Source organism: Tympanuchus pallidicinctus, unplaced genomic scaffold (assembly GCF_026119805.1).
Source record: "Tympanuchus pallidicinctus isolate F22 unplaced genomic scaffold, pur_lepc_1.0 scaffold3, whole genome shotgun sequence".
In the NCBI taxonomy this organism is placed as follows: Eukaryota; Metazoa; Chordata; class Aves; order Galliformes; family Phasianidae; genus Tympanuchus; species Tympanuchus pallidicinctus.
The window spans coordinates 37,670,489-37,690,328 of record NW_026294747.1 but is presented as its reverse complement, the minus strand read 5'-3'; the positions used below and the strand labels follow the sequence as shown (position 1 = coordinate 37,690,328).

The 19,840-nt window shown below is 52.1% G+C and overlaps 2 protein-coding genes across 5 annotated transcripts in view; one reads left to right on the top strand and one right to left on the bottom strand.

The window, feature by feature from the left end:
• IFT43 (intraflagellar transport 43) overlaps nt 1-2,441 on the bottom strand; it is an 80,844-nt gene extending 78,403 nt beyond the window's left edge. For all 4 annotated transcript variants that reach the window (XM_052696062.1, XM_052696063.1, XM_052696064.1 and 1 more), the window contains exons 1-2: nt 2,375-2,441; nt 2,122-2,211 (exon numbers count right to left, since the gene is read on the bottom strand). In XM_052696062.1, the coding sequence (XP_052552022.1) occupies nt 2,122-2,211; nt 2,375-2,419 (135 nt within the window). In that variant the 5' untranslated portion in view covers nt 2,420-2,441. The remainder of the gene's footprint in view (nt 1-2,121; nt 2,212-2,374) is intronic.
• A 2,888-nt stretch (nt 2,442-5,329) lies between these two features.
• Nucleotides 5,330-19,587, top strand: TGFB3 (transforming growth factor beta 3). The gene is made up of 7 exons (XM_052696055.1): nt 5,330-5,720; nt 10,978-11,141; nt 12,487-12,616; nt 14,136-14,243; nt 15,056-15,227; nt 15,699-15,852; nt 18,141-19,587. The coding sequence occupies exons 1-7, from the start codon at nt 5,369-5,371 to the stop codon at nt 18,297-18,299; spliced, it is 1,239 nt and encodes a 412-aa protein (XP_052552015.1). The 5' UTR covers nt 5,330-5,368; the 3' UTR covers nt 18,300-19,587.
• Nucleotides 19,588-19,840: the final 253 nt, after the last annotated feature.

Below are 19,840 nucleotides of genomic sequence, written 5' to 3'. Positions count from 1 at the left end.
CTGGGGCCTCTTGCTAATTGGGAGAGTCATAGGACTCACTGGTAAAGCAGGGGATTACGTCTTATCTCCTGAGCTTCTTCACAGCGTACATTCAGCTCTTTAGTATGCATGAACTGAGATTTTTTGGGGAGAAGCTCCAGAGAGAACTCATTACAGCCTTCCTGTACTAAAAAGGAACTTAATAAGTAGGAGGGAGACTGTATACAGTCTGATAGTGACAGGACAATGGCAAATGTTTTTAAACTAAAAGAGGAGACACTTAGGTTAGATATGAGAAAGAATTTTTTCAACTCAGAGAGCAGTGAGGCACTGGCACAGCTGCCCAGAAGCTGTGGTGCCCCATCTCTGGAGGTGCTGAAGGCCAGGCTGAATGGGGCCTTGGGCAGGCTGAGCTGGTGGGGGGCAGCCCTGCACGCAGCAGGGGCTGGGACTGGGTGGGCTTTAAGGTCCCTTCCCACCCAAGGCATGTGGTGATTTTAGAATAATTTCAGCTAGTCACGTGAAATAGACAGTGACAACTGCCCAGCCTCAACTGGATGAGAGACATCTTGGCGAGTATCAGTTATTCCTCTTACTGTAAATATTCTTCTTCATTCTCCAGTATCCACAGCAGCACCAAAAAGAGTTGCCAGTGGAAAGTGATTTAACTCTAGAAACCAGAGCACTCACTTTTTTCCTAAGGTGGCAGGGAAGCAGTGCTACAAACCCTATAGAGTTTAGGTCTGTTCTTAGTATGGGCCTTTCCTTCCACAAATGCCCTCCCAGAATTCCTCTTGACCTCCTTGCGTACCCAGAGGGAGAACACGTAGGTGGGAAGAGATGATTCTCTGTTATGCTGATCAAAGGGAAAAAGGAGCATACTTTCTTCAGGGGGGTAAAGAAGGGGAAAAAAAGAAAAAAGAAAAAAGAAAAAAAAAAAGGATATTCAGTGTAATTTTAAGAGAAGCTGTAATGGTATATTTTCAACAACACAGCAGGGACTCAAAGGAAACAAATGTCCAGAAAATACTTTGGGACAGATGAGTGTGATAGAGCAACTCAGAGTTCCATCATTACACAGAGAAGCAGCCGCTCCTAAGACAGAAGGCCCAGGGCTCAGAAACTTGAAGTTCAGTTGGTACCAGAGTGCTCAGCAGAGCAAATTGGCCTTGCAGTTCAAAGAAACCAAGGACATGGTATGCTGGAAACTGAAACACAGGCACTGCAAAAACCAAAGTACTATTCTCATTTACACAAATGTCACAGTCAGTAAGCTGGAAATCTTAGGAGCCTTTTGTCCATTTGAAGGTGACAGGGAGAACACTGTCTTTTCTTGACTGGTGCTCACTTCAGCAGCAAATGCTATGGAGAAGCCATGCAAACATCAGAGAGTGAACTCCCACGTAGAATTTGAGGATTCTGCAGCACTAAGATATCAGATCAAAAGGTTCAGCTCTTCTGGGTTATTATAGGATGGCCCCTCACCCTCCTGTGAGAGAAGGGTTCCAGGCAGCTACTTTGTACTTTTTGAAGAGGTACTGACAAGAACAGACTCTGAACAAAAGTCTACAGACTCTGAACAAAAGTCTATCTCCAAAGTCAAATTGGAAATGAATTTGTACATTATCACAAAGCCTCACATGCTGCAAAGCTGGCTCTTAGCATGACCTCTGTAGCCTGTGAGCAGAGGAATGGAAAAATACTGTTGCTATACAAGTTGCTATACAAGCTTGATATTGACCACCAGAAATTGTACTCTAGCTCCTGCAGAAGCCAGATGCAAACGAGAAGTATCTGCTTACCTGTACTCTGCCTCGCTATCACAGGTGGTGAGACACTGGTAACAAAACAATAAGCCTGCACGTATGTATGGCAAGATATGCCACAACTGGAGGAATAGGTCCCAGTCTGCTTGTTACTACTCCACACCTCACCATGAGGAAACAGAACCCCATTTAACAGCTCTGTGAACCCTGCACGCGGTGCGGAAAGCAGCACGAGGGAAGGGGCAGGGCAGCCACACGGGCCCAACTCTAAGGATAAACTTCGAAGGGTAAGGCACGTCATGAGAGAACGAATCTCAGAAGACAGCAACAAGCTTCCGTGCGGGACACAGCGAGGATGTCCTGGAGCTACACCCACCTCTCCCGTGGACGCAGAAGAGGAGTTCTTCCTGCTGAGGCTCTCACCAGAGAAGAGGTCCTGGCGAGCCCGCCGGCCCATCCTGGGCACCTGTGGCAGAGGAACGAAGGGCACGCAGTCACCGACACGAACGGCTTCAGGTGGCCCGCAGAAGGCGGCCATAGCCGCGGGAAGGTCAGAGGGGAACGCGACCACCACCCGCACGGCACGCTGGGGGCAGCGCCCCCCGCCGGCAGCGCCCCGGCCCGCTCACCCCCGCCCGGCGGGGCACCTCTGCCCGTTCCCGCTCAGCCTCCATCCGCCGCCGCCGCCGCCGCCGCTTCCGGCACTCGGCCCGCCCCGCGTCCTTAGCAACCGGCAGCGGGGCCCGCCCCAGCCCGGCCCTCCGCCTGCCCGGCCCTGCAGATAGCGTTGCTGCGGATGGGCCCCGTGCGAGCTGTACGCATTAAACAAGGTCCCGGCCTATTTGCTGCATTTTTCTGCTTTCTCTGACACCCCTCGCAGCCTCCAGCCATCCTCATTAGCTTAAGCAGCCACCGCTCCCTAATTCAGCTGCGGCAGCCGAAGGCTGCTCCCCGCCCGTTCTCTACGCTCTAGGGTAGCGTTCTGCCTGCCCGGCTTCGCTGGGAGCTGTGGTCTGGCTGGAGGCCTTTCGGAGGTCTCAAGACGTTGTGTCAGAGAACCCTCTTTCTGCTCCTTGCTTACGTTTTCAAGCAGTTGTGCTGTAGCTGTGATGATCCGAGAATTAAGTGAAACGAGGTTTGTAGGCAGAGGCAATAACTTTTTATGAGACCCACTGATGCAGCTGGAAAAAGCCATACACGCAGCACATCTGTGCCCGAAAGCTTGTCTGTTTTTTCCAGCTGTATCAATTGCTCTAATAGAAGCTACTGTCTGTCCTTTCATGTTCAAGGAGCTCAGTAAGCAAGACGTGGTTTTCCTCCCCTGAAGCCAGGCTGGTTGGGCGCTGTGACACCGTCAGCCCCCAGACTGTGGTGATTCTGTGTCACTGACAGGCTCAGTATCCACACCAGGCAGAAGGGCACCACTCACTGCCTCCACACTTCACCACGGGAGCCATGGGCACGCAGCCCTGCATCTCCCACCCCCTTTCCGACAGGCAGCCACAGGGTGCTGCAGCCGCAGGAGGGATTGGAACAGGTCACAGAACAGCAGGACCCGTGGGTTCACTCACCTGGCTGTGCGGAGCAGGACTCAGAGAGCCCTCCAACACTGTGCTGCTGACTGCTTCTTAACCGGGCCTATGAAGCGCTGTGTCTTGTCCTCCGCCTGCACAGAGGAAGCCTGGGAGCCTGAGAAAGCCATCACACCTGAGCCCTGCTCCCAGCCACCTTCAGCAGCACACGTAGCTGCAGTGGGGAGCCCACACATTGCTTAGTGAGAGAGAACAACGGCCATCTTAGTTGGGGTGCTGAAGGGCGGCTAGCTGGGCCTTTGGCCTGACATGGGTCTGCAGGCATCGTGCTGCTGCAGGGAGACACGGCAACCCATAGCTGCCATAGCAAGAGACAGCTGCCCTACCCCCTCCTACAGGACAACTCAGTCGCCCTCGTGCTGACAAAGCTCCCAGCCTTGGGTGAGCAGCCAATATCATTCACACATCCATCGCAGTATGCCAAGATCCTTACTGACACCTACACCCGGGCCGAGACATGGAGGGGCTGCCCTCATCAGCTCACAATTCCCATTCCTATCTCTGCACTGGCCAGTAACTCACCATGTGGCACTGCGGCAAGTGAGCAGAAGCATCCCAGAGCCACCAGAGCTACGGATCAGCGTGGCCTCCAATACATGACCCCTGGAGTGCAATGCTTCCAGCCACCCTATGGGCTCCCACACCTGGCAGCTGCAGCTCGAGCAGGGGAGCCCAGCAGCAGCAGATCCCCCACCAGCCATGCTCCCAACTAGGACCCATGTTGCTGAAAAAGCATCTCCCCAGGCACCACGCTGGCCACAAGGGCGTTCGGCTGCCCTTCAGCATCCCTAGGGCACACCCGAGCTCTCGGAGGGCCCGGCAGTGGGCAGCGCAGGGTGTGGAAGGAGAGCAGCGGACACAGGGTCCGCAGGCTGCGGGCAGGCTGGAAGCCAGGCGGGGCGAGTGAGCAGCGGGCCATGGCCCGGGAGAGGAGACCACGGGGACCTGAGGGTGTGATCCCAACCCGTGACCGGGGCCGAGTGGGCGCTCAGGGCCGACATCCCGCCCGCCGAACCCCTTCTGCGGGCTGCAGGCTCGCGAGGCGGCTGCCCCGGCCCCTCCGCGGCTCGCCAGCGCGGGGCCCCGCGGCGCCCACCACCGCCTCTGGGGCCGCATGGCCCACTGGTCCCCGGCCCCTCCCTCCTCCTCTCGGAAAGAAACCGCATCGGGAAACTATTCGGGGTATTTTTGCTGCTTTTAACGCGATCTCGCCGCTCTGGAAAGGGGAGGAGCGGCGGACCACCGCGAAGGGCCCGGCCCCACGCTCGCCCGCCGCCAGAAGGGGGCGCCCGCGCGCCGCCGCCGCGGAGGCCGCCTCGGCCACGTCGGAGGGGCCCAGCCCGAGGCGCGGGGCCCGGCGCCGCCGTCCGCGCGGGGGGCGGCGGCGGCGGAGGAGGAGGAGGAGGCGGAGGGCGGCGATCGCCGCGCGCCTGCTGAAGCCATCAGCGCGGCGCCGCGGGCGAAGGCCGGGCTTGGAGCTCCCTCCCCCGCGCGAGCCCCGTCCCGGGGACGTCATGGGAGGGAGGTATAAAATTTCAGCGGCGAGCGCGGCGGCGGGGCAGTGTGCAGGCGAGGCCGGGGCGCGGCGCTGCGCTCGGCCGGCGGAGCCCGCGGGCGGCGCGGCGATGTAGGGCGCGGGGCGCGGCGGGGGCATGCATGGTGCAGCGAGAGGGGCGGGCGCCGCGCTCCCCTCGCGGCGGCGGAGCGGCCCGGCCCGCTGCTGACACGCGCGGCGGCGCGGCGCGGCGGGGCGCTCCCGGCTCCGCGGGGCGCGGGGCGGCGCATGGGGAAGGAGCGCGGCGCGGCGAGGCACGGCGCCGGCCGCTTCCCCCGGCGGAGCGCTGCCAGCTCTTCCTGGAAGTCGTGAGTCGCGCGCGGCGCGGTGAGTTCATGCGCCTCCGCGCCAAGCCCCAGCCCGCGGGATCTGGGGAGGCTGCCGCCGGAGCACCGCCCGGGGCCCCGCGCCCGCCGCTCGCCGCCGCCCGGGGGGCTCTCCCCGGGGGCACCGCCGCCGCCGCCGCCCCCTCGCACATGAAGATGTACGCGCAAAGGGCTCTGGTGCTGCTCTCGCTGCTGAGCTTCGCCACCGTGAGCCTCGCGCTGTCCTCCTGCACCACCTTGGACCTCGAGCACATCAAGAAGAAGCGGGTGGAGGCCATCCGGGGGCAGATCCTGAGCAAGCTGCGGCTCACCAGCCCCCCGGAGAGCGTGGGGCCGGCCCACGTGCCCTACCAGATCCTGGCGCTCTACAACAGCACCCGCGAGCTGCTGGAGGAGATGGAGGAGGAGAAGGAGGAGAGCTGCTCTCAGGAGAACACCGAGTCCGAGTACTATGCCAAAGAGATCCATAAATTTGACATGATCCAGGGCCTCCCCGAGCACAGTAAGCGCCAGGCGCGCAGCGCCCGGAGGGGAGGCCGGGGGAAGCGGGGAGCTGCGGCGAGCGCCCGCGTCCGGAGCGCCGGCGTCGCGTTGCGAGAGGGGGGCGGCGCGGCTCTGGGGCTGAGCGCGGCGTGCGGGGTTCGGAGGGAGCGGGGCTCCGCTGAGTGAGGAACGGGCGGCCCGAGCCCCACCTTTCGGAGCCCTCCGTGCCCAGCGGCGGTGCGCGGTGTGCCCGGCTCCTCGCTGGCTCTGGGAAGGCGCCTGCGTGGAGGATGCCGCTCCAGTTGCGGTGGGGGAATCGCGGGCGGCGGGGGTGCCGAGCAGGTGCAGAGCTGGGATTCGCTGGGACGCCCTGAGGAGCGCGGGCGCTGAGGAAACGGACAGATGTGGAGCAGGTGCAGTGCACTTGAGCGGGGCCAGATGCAGGCGCTAAGCAGATTCAGGTGCGGGAGCTGAGCGGATGCAGATGCGAAGTCAGAGGGCGAGCAGACACGAACCCCAAGTAGATCGCAGATGCAGAGCAGATGTAGGCACTGGCAATCCCCTCTGTCTGGCTTAGGATCTCTTCGGATGGGAAAATGTTGGTGGGCACACAGTCACACCACCTTCCATGTGTCCCCCTTGTGATGGAGCGCGGTGCTGGGGATGCAATCTCGGTGCCGGCAGCCCTGGGGTGGAGCTGGGACTTGGTGCAGGCAGCCCCAGAATGCAGCTTCTCTGCTAGGTTTATGTTAATCTTGACATATGATGAGCTGGAAACAGAGCTGCGATGTGGTAATGCAACAAATTTCACTTAATCTCTAGCAGACTACACTCCATATGGTTATATGATTAGCTCTCAGTTCAGGAGGCGCTCAGACTCAAGACACAGAAAATGCACAGAGTATTCATGGCTTTCCCATATTTCAACATTTTTGACTCACCAGAATGTTGTGAAATTCTATAAATATATGTGTGCAAAATGACACTGATGCGGTATGAGCTTTGAAGGAGGAAACTGGAAAGCACTGCGGTGGGTCATGAATACAGAATGGGTTTGGGTGAAGGAGGGGGAAGAAGAAGGAAGATGTCTGTGAGGAGCACTGAGGCAGTGGAGAGGGACAGTGAGATGGGGTGTGAGAAGAGCTTGGGGCAGCGGTGGGTGCTGCGGGTGAGATCACTGTGAGGAAACTGCCGTGGGCTCAGCCACTGTCCACAACATGCAGGATAACCTCACCGTGCCTATGGAAATGATGAGCCTGCCCCAGCCTCTCTGTGATGCCACAGCAAGGTGCTGAGCAATGAGCCCGTGTTGTGCTGACACTGCATTCTATGCAGCCCCTCTGCCCAGAGAAGAGGGGGTGTGTGGATTGGTCACACAGGCCAGCCTCACGCAGGCTGTGGTGTTGAGAGACTCCTCTTCAAACCTAGGGAGTTTCATCACATGCACCATGGCTGCGTTTGGCCCCGTGTCTTCAAAAGTGGCTGATGTTCAACTTTCCCATGGCTCTGTCACTGTGCCAGGTGGTGATCTCAGAGCAGCTGGAGCCAAAGCCAGGCTCCTCTGGGGGGAAGAGGAGGATGGCTCCATTGAGGGAACTGAGGATGATAGAGATGAGTTCGAAATGTGCGCGCATGCACAAACTGTTCTAGCTCCAGAGTATTAGTCAAGCAGTTTGTTGGCTCAGAGAACTTGTATTTCTCCAAAACCTAAGGCCCAACAGTGAGGAAAGCTGAGGAGCAAAAATAGCAGCAGGGAGAGCCCAGGCCTTCTAGGAAGGGAGGACTTCCAGGAGCCAGTCTCTGTCCCCAGTCTGGACTGCTGGTTGGTTCAGGGAATCGTCTTCCTGCCATGCTTGTGGAACACACTGATTTACAAGGAACGTTTCCTGCGAGTAGCTCGCACTCACTTCAGGGAGCTCCTAAAACTGATGGGGATTGGATTCAAGCACGGGAAGCTCCTGCAGCGGTTCTGCAAGTGGCTTTACGCACCTTCCGGAAGAAAACTGTGCCATCTCCCAAGCCAGCATAAGAGAGGAGACGATTAAAGCTGTGGGTGTTTGGGCCAAGCGTGTTTTCTGTCCAAACCTGCTGCCTGCAAAGATCCAGAAGGATCTGTTTTTCCTCCTGAGTTACACAGCTTTGACATTAAGCACTTTTTGGTAGCAGTGGTGTGGCACAGTGAGGTGATACCGGCCTGCAGCAAGCCAGCCCTTCCCTGACATCAAACTCCAAGCAGACAGCAGTCAGCTGTCACAAGGCATGCCAGGATCAGCAGCCATGTGGGATTGGTGGCATGTGGAGAACCGGCACCTCCCTGAAAGCAGTGATTGGAAGAGGGGAGTTCCCAGAGAACATGCTCCTTGTGTCCTATCCTCCACTGCAAGGCCCTGCTGGTCCCATTATCTGTTCCATCAGCAGCTCAGCAATTGGCTAGATTCCATAGTCATAGCAGGGTCTGATCGTGAAGATAGAGCCTGTCATGTCAGGCAGACTGCTGTAGGTACATGGGTGGCACAGATTTCCTTCTCTTGGCCTTATTACAGACACTGAGTGTTGTAGATTGGAGGAGCTTGCAGGAATATTTCTTCTAGGCTTTGTTCTTTGCTGGTATCTGGGCAATTCCAGATCCTGGTATGATTAATGTGCCCTGAGCTGGGACTGGAATGAGTTCCCTGAAAACATCACTTAACTGTGCACACCTCTGACCTCTTAACTTAAGGATTTTGCTCAAAAAGCAGAATTGTTCTGGAGTGAGACCTGTATTCTGGACATCTGGCTGTGAGAAGCAGGCTCTAACCTTGCAGTGGTCAGAATGAAACAACAGCTCCATCTCCCCCATCACAGGGGGCTTGTTCCCAGGGCATGAAAGCAACCTAAACCTGCTATGTTAGGAAAGACTGCTCTTACTGTTCCCACCAGGAAGGTCTCCAAAACACCATTAGAAGTAGGTAGGAGGCATTGCAATGATAGCAAGAGAATACAGAAGATGGCCATTCATCTCTTATTAGCATAGCTGCCTCACTGAGCCAAAAAATTTAAGAAGCTGACAAACAATAAATGATTTTGTTTCTCATCTGCACTGCGCTGTAGGACCAGATTTGGACCAGACTTACAGTCTCTAAATCGATTATCAGATGAAGTGTCAACGTTGTAAATGGACTGTGGGCTAGGCTGGCCACTGGTCTGATGTGGAGGCACTTGTGAGGATTGGTGGAACACCCCCTCACAGACAGGCGGTCGGCTCAGAAATGGAAGGGCAGGCTGTTAACAGCGCTATTAATAGGGCAAGCATTACAAAACAGCTTAAGGGGGTATTAAAGCACAGTATCCACCTAGGTCTAACAGAACATTAGCAGTGTTAGACTTCAGCTAGAAAGATGCCCTTGGGCACATGATGAGATCAGAGCTTGCTGGTCTGTGCTTATCTGTGGCACAAACCGGTCAGTGGTGGAGTCCCCATAGCGGGTGTCCTCTCCCGGCTCAGTGCTCTCTGTGCTGTAGGGCTCTCGGGCTGAATGTGCCAGCTCTTTGCTGCAATGGATCTGGTCTCCTGGGGCTGCAAAAATCTCAGTCTTTAACAGCAGGCAGAGATGTTCACAGGTGGAAAAGCTGTTCCATTCAATAGTAGGTATGGCAAAAAGCCTCAAAACAAATTTCAATGTGAGCATCTGGTCGTTAGCTTATTGAGTAAAACTTTAGGTCCCTAAGAACACACATTTGTGAACTGGCAGGCTCCTGCTTGCTAAAGCCAGGTGTAGCATAAAAGGAAGACCTTCAGCTTCATCAAGATGGCCCCAGAAGTTAATCACTGTTGCTCAAAGCAGAATTTGGCGTGGGAGATGAGCCTATGTTCTCAGACACTGTTCCACCAGCCCATCTTCAGAACTTGTCTCTGTGGGATATGGGTGCTTTGAAGACAGGGGCCAACTCCAGGAATACAGTTTCAAGGTTGCCAGGTCTTCTAGCCTGTTTGTCACAGGCTGGAACTGTGGCTTAGAAAAAGTGATTTTTATGTGTATGGTTTTATTGTTTTGCTTTTAATTAAAAAAGAAAAAAAATGTCAAAAAAAAAAAACAAAAAAAAAAACCCACAAATATCAGCTGATACAAGAGCCTGGTGTTGCCTTGGAGAACAGCCATAGGTCATATGAGAAGCTCTGCAGGACTCCAAACAGATCTGCATGTGGGTGTAGAGCAGGAGTTGCTGTGCCTTGCCTGCAGGAAGCCTTAAAGCCTGACTGATGCTACAGCCTTGACATCTAAGAGAGGTCAGAAGGAGAGGAGCAGCAGGGATCACTGCTTCTTCCATGGAACCAAAGCAGTCCCAATGAAGAGATGCTCATTTTCTCTTGAGGAAATCTTGTACCTGTACTCTTTTGGGGCATCTGTGAAGTGGATTTTTCTGCTCAGCAGGCACACATCCAGGCAGAGCCTTGCTGTGCTATTTCCTCCTCATGTGTCTGATCTCTGCAGTCCTCTGTCCCCAAAGAACTCTGTATCAAGTACTATCCATGAATTCCTCCTCCAGGTCATGAGTGAGAACTGACCTTAAAACCTAGTTCCTTTAGAACGCACTGGAGAGTCACTGCTCCCAAGATGTCTTCTGCATCTCATAATTATGACAGAATCATTGGACATGGAAGGGACCCTTAAACGCCATCTAGTCCAACTCCCTGCAATGAGCAGGGACACCTGCAGCTCAGTCAGGTTGCTCAGAGGCCCATCCAGCCTGATCTTGGCTGTCTCGAGGGATGGGGCAGCCACCACATCTCTGGGCAACCTGTTCTAGCGCCTCACCAAACTTCGTGGACACTTCTCTGGCTTTCATTACAGACCTTGACGTTGTCTCCTGTAATAAGATCACTTGCTGTGTGGCTTCATGTCTCCTCCAGCATGAGCACAGAGTTACACCATCATGGTTACTGGGAATGGGCCCCATGAGGAGCAAACGAGGTTGTCCCCTTGTGTTAGTTGGGGTTGCATTGACAAATGCAGGAAACTTACAAGCATTATCAACATTTGATGAGTAGAGTTGGAAGAGACAGTTAAGAATACTGTGATTGGTCTCCACCGATTCTCTGGCTTGTAGCATTGAAATGATGGCAGTAGCGAGAAGATTTTCAGAACATTCCAACATAGAGCAAATTAGAGTTAATTCCTCCTGCTGTCTCTTTAACCAGACAACTGAACTTGAAGGTGGTGAGATGTTTAGTCAGAAGCTCTTTCTCAGTCACTTCTGGCCTGAAATTCTTACCCTCTCCCTCTTTTTTCTCCTAGATGAGTTGGGCATTTGCCCAAAAGGTGTCACCTCCAATGTGTTCCGGTTTAATGTGTCCTCAGCAGAGAAGAACAGCACCAACCTGTTTCGAGCAGAGTTCCGGGTGCTACGTGTGCCCAACCCGAGCTCCAAGCGCAGCGAGCAGCGCATTGAGCTCTTCCAGGTGAGTATCTTTCTCACCTTCCTCACTGCCTCAGGCCAGAACAGCTTGGCTCCATAGTGACTGTCCCAGCTTGTGGGTGCAAGGCCATAGGTAAGAGGGAGAAGAGATGCCATACTTTGCTCCAGGCTTCTTCCAGCATGTAAGCAGTGATACAGACACATTTTTTTCCAGTCTCAGTGTGGTACTGTCTTTTTCCCCACTCACATTGTCCAGCTGTTGTGGGTACTGTGAATTATGCGGCTCTTTTCTATACTGAGAAGGGGTTGGAAGAGGATCTCCTCACCAGCAGAGAAGCCCTGACACTTCTGCCTAAGTCCCTTGGCAGAGTTGTTCCTCTGAGTGTTGCAGTACAGTACAGTTGGTGCTAATCCAATGGGTGGAGCTCTCTGACTTTCACAGACTTACTGGAGAAGAAATGCTTGCTTTCAGTGTTCCTTTCATCAGCAGTTCTTTGGGGATGGTTGCTGGCACCTTTAGTGCAGGTGCTCATCTGGAGTTTGGTTTGAACTCTTGGTGTCCGCTGGCAAGATAAGGTCTGGTTCAAGTTTGGAAGTGGTCTCTGGCCATGCTGGATCACACAGCTAATGGGGTAGTTCAGCATCCAAGCAGCATATTCCCACAGGCTGCTGTCTGTCTGCTGTGTAGTAACAATGCAGCTAAAATTGCCCTTTAGCTGTTAGCTCTTAAGGTCCTCTTGGAATTCATCCTTAAAAGGCAGACCAGTTCTCCAGCTAACAGATGATAACAATTGCTAACAGACAACCCCAAAGCTTCTCCACAGGCTGCGTGGGATGAACCTGGAGTCCTGCAGCAAGGAGCACTTTGCACAGGCTGCTGGTGTCTGTCTGGAAATGGGATGTCAGAGCAGGGAGTGAGTTCTCCAAACTCGATCCATCCTGGTGTGCTTTGATTGATGTTGAAGTATAGAGAACACATGAAAATATCACTTCGTAGGATTCGAGAGACTTGCTGGACAAGGGACCCATGGCTAGATGCTCATTTACCCACTGCTGTTTTACTTTGTAATTCAGACCCACATTGCACATGTGAATACAGAAACAAAACCACCCGTTAGATCTATCACCGTATATTTGTGCTTCTGATGTGCACCCTGAAACAAGGACGAACTAGGAGAGGTGAGCTGCTTGGGGCCCAGAAATACAGGCTGGAGAAATAGGTTGGTTGTGAAGCATGTCCCTCTAATGTGCCAGGTATTCCTGGTGCTCCACGTACTGGGACTCACCTTCCAAATTTGTTTGTAGCAAGCTGTGGAAAAAGAAGGACACAGAGCTGTTCCTTCCTTGAGCACAGACTGGCTCACTCTCTACTGCTCCTTCTATCGCAGATCCTGCGGCCGGATGAGCACATAGCAAAGCAGCGCTACCTCAGTGGCAGGAATGTGCAGACGCGGGGCTCCCCTGAATGGCTGTCCTTTGATGTCACCGAGACCGTGCGTGAGTGGCTTCTGCACAGAGGTAGGGGTCACAGCTGGACTGGGTGTGACGGCATCCATAGAAGCGTGGATCGTGTTGTCAGGAGCATCTTCTCAGGAGCACCACTTAAATAGGAGGCAGCTTCATTTAGGTTGAGAAAAAGCCTTCCTCCGGAGAACTGCCTCTGTGTAACATTTGCTCCCTTCCTAGCTCTGTCCTGGAGTACCCACTGCGTAACTCTGGGGGCTGAGTCAGAATAAGACCTCATTCTCTGGAGGAGGAAATTGTTCTCGGTGAGAGACACTGGGTCTTCTTTTGGTTCTTTGATTCTAAGTGCAGGGGAATCTGTCTGCTGGTCTAATCTATCGCTTGTAACACATAGAAAATGAGGATTGCTCTGGTTTAATTTTCTTATGGGATAGAGAAAATTTATTAGGAAAAAACAGCAAGGATCTTGATTTCTTTAGCTGTTTACAGCTTGGCAGGTATAAAGGTGAGGAAATACCAGAGGCTGACACACCTAGACAGAACATACCTCTGCCACCGCTGGGCAGCCCAACAGATAGTTACAGGGCAGCTCCCTGCAAGAACACAGACCCCATTCACAGCTGGAGCATAGGCACCATGACTCACCGCTGCATTGGCCTCACAGATAGAAGTTAGGTGCCACTGAAAACTGGAATGCAGGCTCTGGCAAGCAGCCGCTCCCTGGAAGGGTAAGCTGTGAGCCTGTAGGCTCCTCCTTTCCGAAGCAACCCCAGTTGTGTCTTGATGGTTGGAGTTCAGTGCTGGAACTGTGGTGAGCTCTGGGCAGGCACAAGCTAGCTGACAGACATCAGATATGGTGCTTAGGAAAAAAGGTGCTAGGCACCTTGTCAGTGCCCCAGGGAGCCAGATGTTTTAATTCATGACACAGCATAGAAAAGGAGCTTTCATAAGAGCTGCATGTTCTGTGGGTCAGGCCCACACAGCGTGATGGGTCCAGGAAGTTATTATGAAAATAGATTTGCCTCTGGAAAGTCTGCGAGTGAGACCAGTAGCAGTTCAACAAAACAGGAGGCTGCAGCTGCTGAGAAAAATGCTTCCAGTGAAATTACTTGTCTATATCCAACTCACTCACTTTTAGATCTCTCCTCCAGACGCTAACCAGAAGCCAGATAGTAGACAGGTACTGAGAGCGGCAAATTTGATTCAGTACAGATACACAACACAGGCCAACTTTGCAAAATAGTTACTTTCTAGTGGAACTCTTCAAAGCTCACAAGTGCTTTTGGTTGCTGAATAGCCTAAAAGATGTAACCAGAAGCACCTTTCTCACCTGCCCTGGAAGGTCCCTTTAGCAAGAGTATGCATGGCTTTTGGCACAAGTGAAGCCACAAGATTCTGCTTCCCTTTCTAAGTCCTTTCTAAGTCAGCTCCTGTTTCCCAAAGTGAGGAACCTTCACTGTGAGACTGATCCCTGGTCTGTGGGCCACAGCACAGCACGCGCCCTCTGTGGAGATTCACTGTAGCTGTTCCACCTGAGGAATACGATTTTTCAGAGTCCTCTCCTTTTTTGCAGAGTCCAACCTTGGCCTGGAAATCAGCATACACTGCCCTTGCCATACTTTTCAGCCCAATGGGGACATCTTGGAGAATTTACATGAGGTCTTGGAGATCAAATTCAAAGGTGATAAAGAGCTGGGCTTGGGGAGGCTACTGGAGGGAAAGCCACGAGTGTCTGGAAAAATGAATAGGTCTTCCTTTGCATATTTGAGGATTTTACCCCTCATAACATTTGGCTTAAAGCATACACACTGCTGGGTTTGCATGTTGATCTTACGAGTACACCCACTTCAAACCTCGGTTACAAGTGAGAGAAAAGTGCAGTCTGGGTGGGGTTTGTGTGTGTTTCTGGAAAAGGAATAATTTCGTATTTCAGTGTCTCTCTGGGAAGCTCAGCTTGATGGATTCTCAGATTTCCACAGAGGCTCTGCTTTCCAGTTAGGGTGACTGAAACACAAGGAAGTCAGGCATCCTGTGTGAGGTGGCCTAGAGAGTCAGTGGCTTGGCTGGCCTAAGACGTAGGAACCTCCTGGCTTGCAGCCCTGGGCTGCAGCCACTGGCCCCCACAGGCTCAATTTCTGAGGCTGTTCTGCAGAGTGCCAATGATCTGACATCTTCTTTAAACCATTCATCTTCTTGCCTGTCCTGGGACTGAAGCCAGGAGCGAGTGGGATGGATTAATGGCCCCACCAGCAGTTTGCAAATGGTAAAACAGGTGGCCCACAGGCCTCTATTTCAGCCCTGCAGCAGTTAGATTCACCAGGAGCAAAGAGTACCCCTAGGAGGGAAGAAGTCCCAGAGTGAGTACACATGGTGCATGAGTCTCTTTTGCCCTGGTTCAGGGCAGGCAGAAGGTGTTAAGCATACTGAAAAGTCTTGTTGCGTTCCTCACTTCCATATTGATGTCCTCTTTGTGGATTCTGTTTCTGTCTGAAGGCATTGACAGTGAAGATGACTATGGCCGTGGGGACTTGGGGCGCCTGAAGAAGCAGAAAGACTTGCATAATCCCCACCTCATCTTGATGATGTTACCCCCACATCGCCTGGAGAGCCCAACACTGGGAGGCCAGAGAAAGAAGCGGGCCCTGGATACCAACTACTGCTTCCGGTAAGTGAGAATCCTGCCAGCAGCTGGGTCCCATGCCTGAGATGGGAAAGTGTGGTGAGACTTCACATCACGGCAAGGCAGTGCCTGCCAAGGGGGCTGCAAGTCACCATGGTACTGCAAGGGCCACGTGAGCAGCACAGCTCAGCTCGTGCTCCTTGCTCCTTGCTGGCTGGCCCAGCAGTCACTTTTGGCCAAGTTTCTGGGTAGAGGGAGGCTTGTGATCAGCCTCATGAGCACAGCCTGGGCAGAGACCAGGCCAGTGGCTGAACTGCCTGGCAGCATGTGCAGGCAGTGCCAGGCTGCTGGCCTGCCGGCTTCTGGCAAGCTCTGCCACTGCTCTGCACCCAGTGCAGGTCAACACCATATCCCACTGGGCAACACTGGTTCTGGTCCTTTTGCTCTGGAAGCTGCTTCATGCAAGCACGTAAAAGATCCCTTTTAGATTCATTTTGTGTCCATTCTGTGTTTCAGGAACCTGGAGGAGAACTGCTGCGTGCGTCCTCTTTACATTGACTTCCGACAGGATCTGGGCTGGAAATGGGTCCACGAGCCTAAAGGCTACTTTGCAAACTTCTGTTCGGGCCCATGTCCGTACCTCCGCAGTGCGGACACCACTCACAGCACGGTACATCCAGCATGTTATCCTTGTGGCCCTGTCACCTCTTTCCTCCCTCAGTCTGATGGCATTTGGTCTCTTCAAAATAGCAGAAGCAGTTTAGATCAATACCTGCAAAAAACTACAAGGAAACTGCAGGAAAGAGTCTGAGTAGTTCAGCAGGGAGAAATGGTCTTCCTATGGAGTCAGTACTGAGTCCATGCTTCCAGCTGAGGAGGAGGATGCTGTCTCTTGTATGAGATGGGGAAACGGCAGGACTTAGGATACTTATTTGGTAGTGGCCAGTTTTTGTTGTTCAGATCAAACATCAACTCTGATGGTTTTATTCTGCATAATTTTTCCTCTAGTTTTCATTTGGCAGAGGAATTTTGTACACACAGGTTGTGCAAAACTGCTATGTCACACACCTGCTGCCTACTATCACATGGGCAGCTGTAGCCCACAAGGGAAGGGGAGCCATGTCCCAAGCGAACATGGCTATGCATCAAGCTTTCTGCACCAGCATTATTTTCAGCTGTATAAATCCCACCAGACAGGGAGGAATCCACTGGGCTGTGAAATTAATGAGTAAAACTGGCAGAAAAGAAATGTTTTCAGGTAACTTATACATAACTTCTGTTTAACATGAGTACCTTGGGCAGCCTTAGGGAAGAATACCACCTGAGCTTCGCTACTGTCTAGAGCAAAAAAAAAAACAAACAAAAACAACAAAAAAAACCAAAAGCAATAGCAAACTATGGCCATGGAAGAACCAAGAGGAAAACACAGGCTAATGAGCAGAAAGTTAATTCCTAAGCAAGGAAAGCCAGAGAAGAATCCTAAGCTACTGTCTGCAGAAGGGAAAAAGAGCAAGCTAGACATGGCAACAGCTCGCTGCAAATTAGCTTCAGGTTTCATTAGAAAAAATTCTGGAAGAAGCAGATTCAGCTGAAGAATAGTTGATTGGGTAGAGATGATACCTCAGAAAAGACGCTAACATTTTCTTGGCAGCTTAAAGAATCTGCACAGCAGCAAAGCTTGCTGAAGCTAAAAGACTGCTATTGGTGGGAGCAGATCTAAGGGTACGAAGGAATGGACAGGTGCTGGGTGAGAAGCACGAGACAGGACAGGTGAACAAATAGCTTAGAAGAGGTAACATGCATCAGTTGGATCTGAGGAACTCTAACAGATACTGAACTGAATCAGCATGAGTGAGATTTTAATACACTTCCTGATACTCTTACTGAGCAAGAAGGGAAATCAAGTGGTAAAGTCAGCTGAGTGATCCCAGCAAGCTTCAGAACAGTACAGCTGCTGACAGCTTGCCAGCACCACCTCGGAAAAACACGGTGAAAAGCAGATTTCTCACCAGTCTCTTTAACCCACTGTCTCTGTTGAATACAGCAGCCCCAGTGCACATGGCACCCATGTGACACAGCCTGTGCCTTTGCTCAGTACCCCACAGGGCTTCTACCAGAATGACTGGAATTACACGGATCTGCATGATAGAACAGAATGTCTCCTTAGCACCTCTCACCCTCCTGTAAAACAGTTAACAGACAACGTGCAGGATGCTGTAATTTAACCCAAACAGGTGCTATGAGCCAAAAGTAGTGCAGGTAGGATTGTGTCTTAGCCTCACAATTCAAGATGTTGCTTACCACTGAAGAGCAGCCAGCTCTGGGAAGACACATGGCAGCTCTTTCATGGTGGTTACATGGCTGGAGTGTACAGTTGTCTGTGGTTTGGGGCCAGCTGGGAGAATGAAGCCAGTGTGGTCCCACAGGACACTGTCCTGGCTCCAGCATTACAGTGTAATGACTTGGAGGATGAAGTGGAGAAAGAAAGCATCAGACAGTTCAAAGCTGGGAGGGAACTGCGGCTACTCGAGAGGACGGGCATCCATCCAGCGCTATCTAGAGATGTTGGTTGAAATAAGCAGCATTGATTTTCTTTGTTCTGGTTTGGTAATAGAACCAAAGACAACACAACCTCAGGCTGGTTACACCCTGACTTACAAGCAGAAGTGGCACTATCCGCTGTACCAAATTAGAGATTAAGCGAGTGAACTACTTGTACTTCTTCCACCCTTAGGCATCAGCCAGTCTACATTGCTACCATTAAAAAGAAAAAGGCTCTGGATCAGGCCTGGGCAGGAGCAGGCCATGATCAGGACGTGGTAAGAATAGCAGTCACATCAGGGAAATGCCCCTGATTAGCACAATCCAAATACCTAGAGACCTGTTTGCTTGCGGTACCTTCTTGTTCTCTTAAATGGACTCCTGACTTTGTCACCACATTTAAATTTGTTTCCACAGGTGCTGGGCTTGTACAACACGCTGAACCCTGAGGCATCTGCTTCACCCTGCTGCGTCCCACAGGACCTGGAGCCACTGACGATCTTGTACTATGTCGGGAGGACACCCAAAGTGGAGCAGCTCTCCAACATGGTGGTGAAATCCTGCAAGTGCAGCTGAAAGGCACCCTGGGCTGCCCAAAGCCTAGAGAGAAACTGTCAGCATCCATTCTGCTCCAAGGCTAGCACAAAAGGAACTGGAGGTCAGAGACTATGCATGCAGAGGGCCGAGTGCTAAACCCTGTGGCTTTGGGTCTGGCAGTCCTTGGGAATCTCTTCTGGAACATTTCTCGGTCTTGTTGCCAGTGTCGCGTTCCCTCTGGGAGTCACTTTGACGACACAAAGGCCACACTCCAAAATGACTGGACAGTTGATGCGGAAGAGAAAGACAGAGTGAAGGAACTGCTGTGTATTTGAATGCTGGGATAGTTGAGCAGGGAAGGCAAGGGATGAGAAAGAGCAGTTAAAAGGAGGGATTGGAAATGAAGCAGTGTTTCCCCTTCTTGCTATAGCTCCCTTGGGACCTCTGCCCTCCCCAGTGGCCTGAAGAATTATGAAGGTTTTCCCTCCTGCAGGAGAAAATCCTGGAATTTTCTTTAGAGAAAGAAAATGCACCGAGAAGCTGCTCAGAGAAGAGATGCTCAGAGATACACATAGACTTGCGTTCCTCAGAACTGTGATCCAGGAGGCCTGTATCTACAGTTGTGTTTCTGCCAGACCTGTAACTTCAGTTGGCAGACCCTGGCTATTGGTTTCCAAAAGCAAACTGCAAGGCCCCCATTCGGCCTGCTGAGGTGGGCAAAGGCAAGCAGAGAAGGTGCTGAGCCCATTTTAAGGAGGACTGATGTCTCTATTCAGCTCTTTTCCTTTTCTGGAGTTTCTGAAAGATGGCTTCTGGGTCAGGGCAAGAGCATTATCTGGGGGGCACCTGGATTTTGGAGCCATTCACTCATGATCTGATAACACCCTGAGGACCTTTTGTCTGTTGTGGTTTGTGATCTCAACGTGGCCCAGGCCTCACCTGCCAAGACTTAAAAAAGAAAAAATATTAATCTCAAAAACATTGTAAAAAATAAATATTTGGGGGGGGAGATGGTTGTTTTTTTCTTCCCCACCACCTTTCCTCCCCCCACAGGGATGCTGTTGAAGGGTTAGATGTTTTTTTGTTTTTAAACTGCTACTACTGTGGCATACTTGGTCACTTTAAAATCTTTCCCTTTTCCTGAGTATCTCTTCAAGGAAATGGGCAGAATTTAGGTCAGCCAGAAAGCTCAGAATGGAAATTCCTTTGTACCTTCAAACAGTGTCTGCTGTGTATGTGCCCTGTCCTTCCTGGTCCCTCTGACAGACATGTCACCTCTCACATCTGATTTTGATAGATTTATATAAAGCACCCCTCAAATATAAAACATTTCCAAGAGTACTGTTTAAATAATCAGGGCATTGCAGTTGTCACAGCTGACAAAAATCATACATTCATTGGAATATATAAGTTCTGCCAGTACAGACTTGTACACAAAGGCCAGCCTCCTCACATTTACCATGAACATTTCATACACTTATAAAATGTTCACAGATGTGGCCCTGGCAAGTAACCAACATACTGTTTTTTAAAAAGTGTGCTTTTTTCAGCCTCAGATACTCCAAAAATTACAAACCTCT

Coding starts and splice junctions, on each gene's coding strand:
- TGFB3 (XM_052696055.1), top strand. CDS start 5,369: ATGAAGATGTACGCGCAAAGGGCTCTGGTGCTGCTCTCGCTGCTGAGC. Junction 14,244..15,055: donor CTTGGAGATCAAATTCAAAG/GTGATAAAGAGC, acceptor TTCTGTCTGAAG/GCATTGACAGTGAAGATGAC. Junction 15,853..18,140: donor CGGACACCACTCACAGCACG/GTACATCCAGCA, acceptor TTGTTTCCACAG/GTGCTGGGCTTGTACAACAC.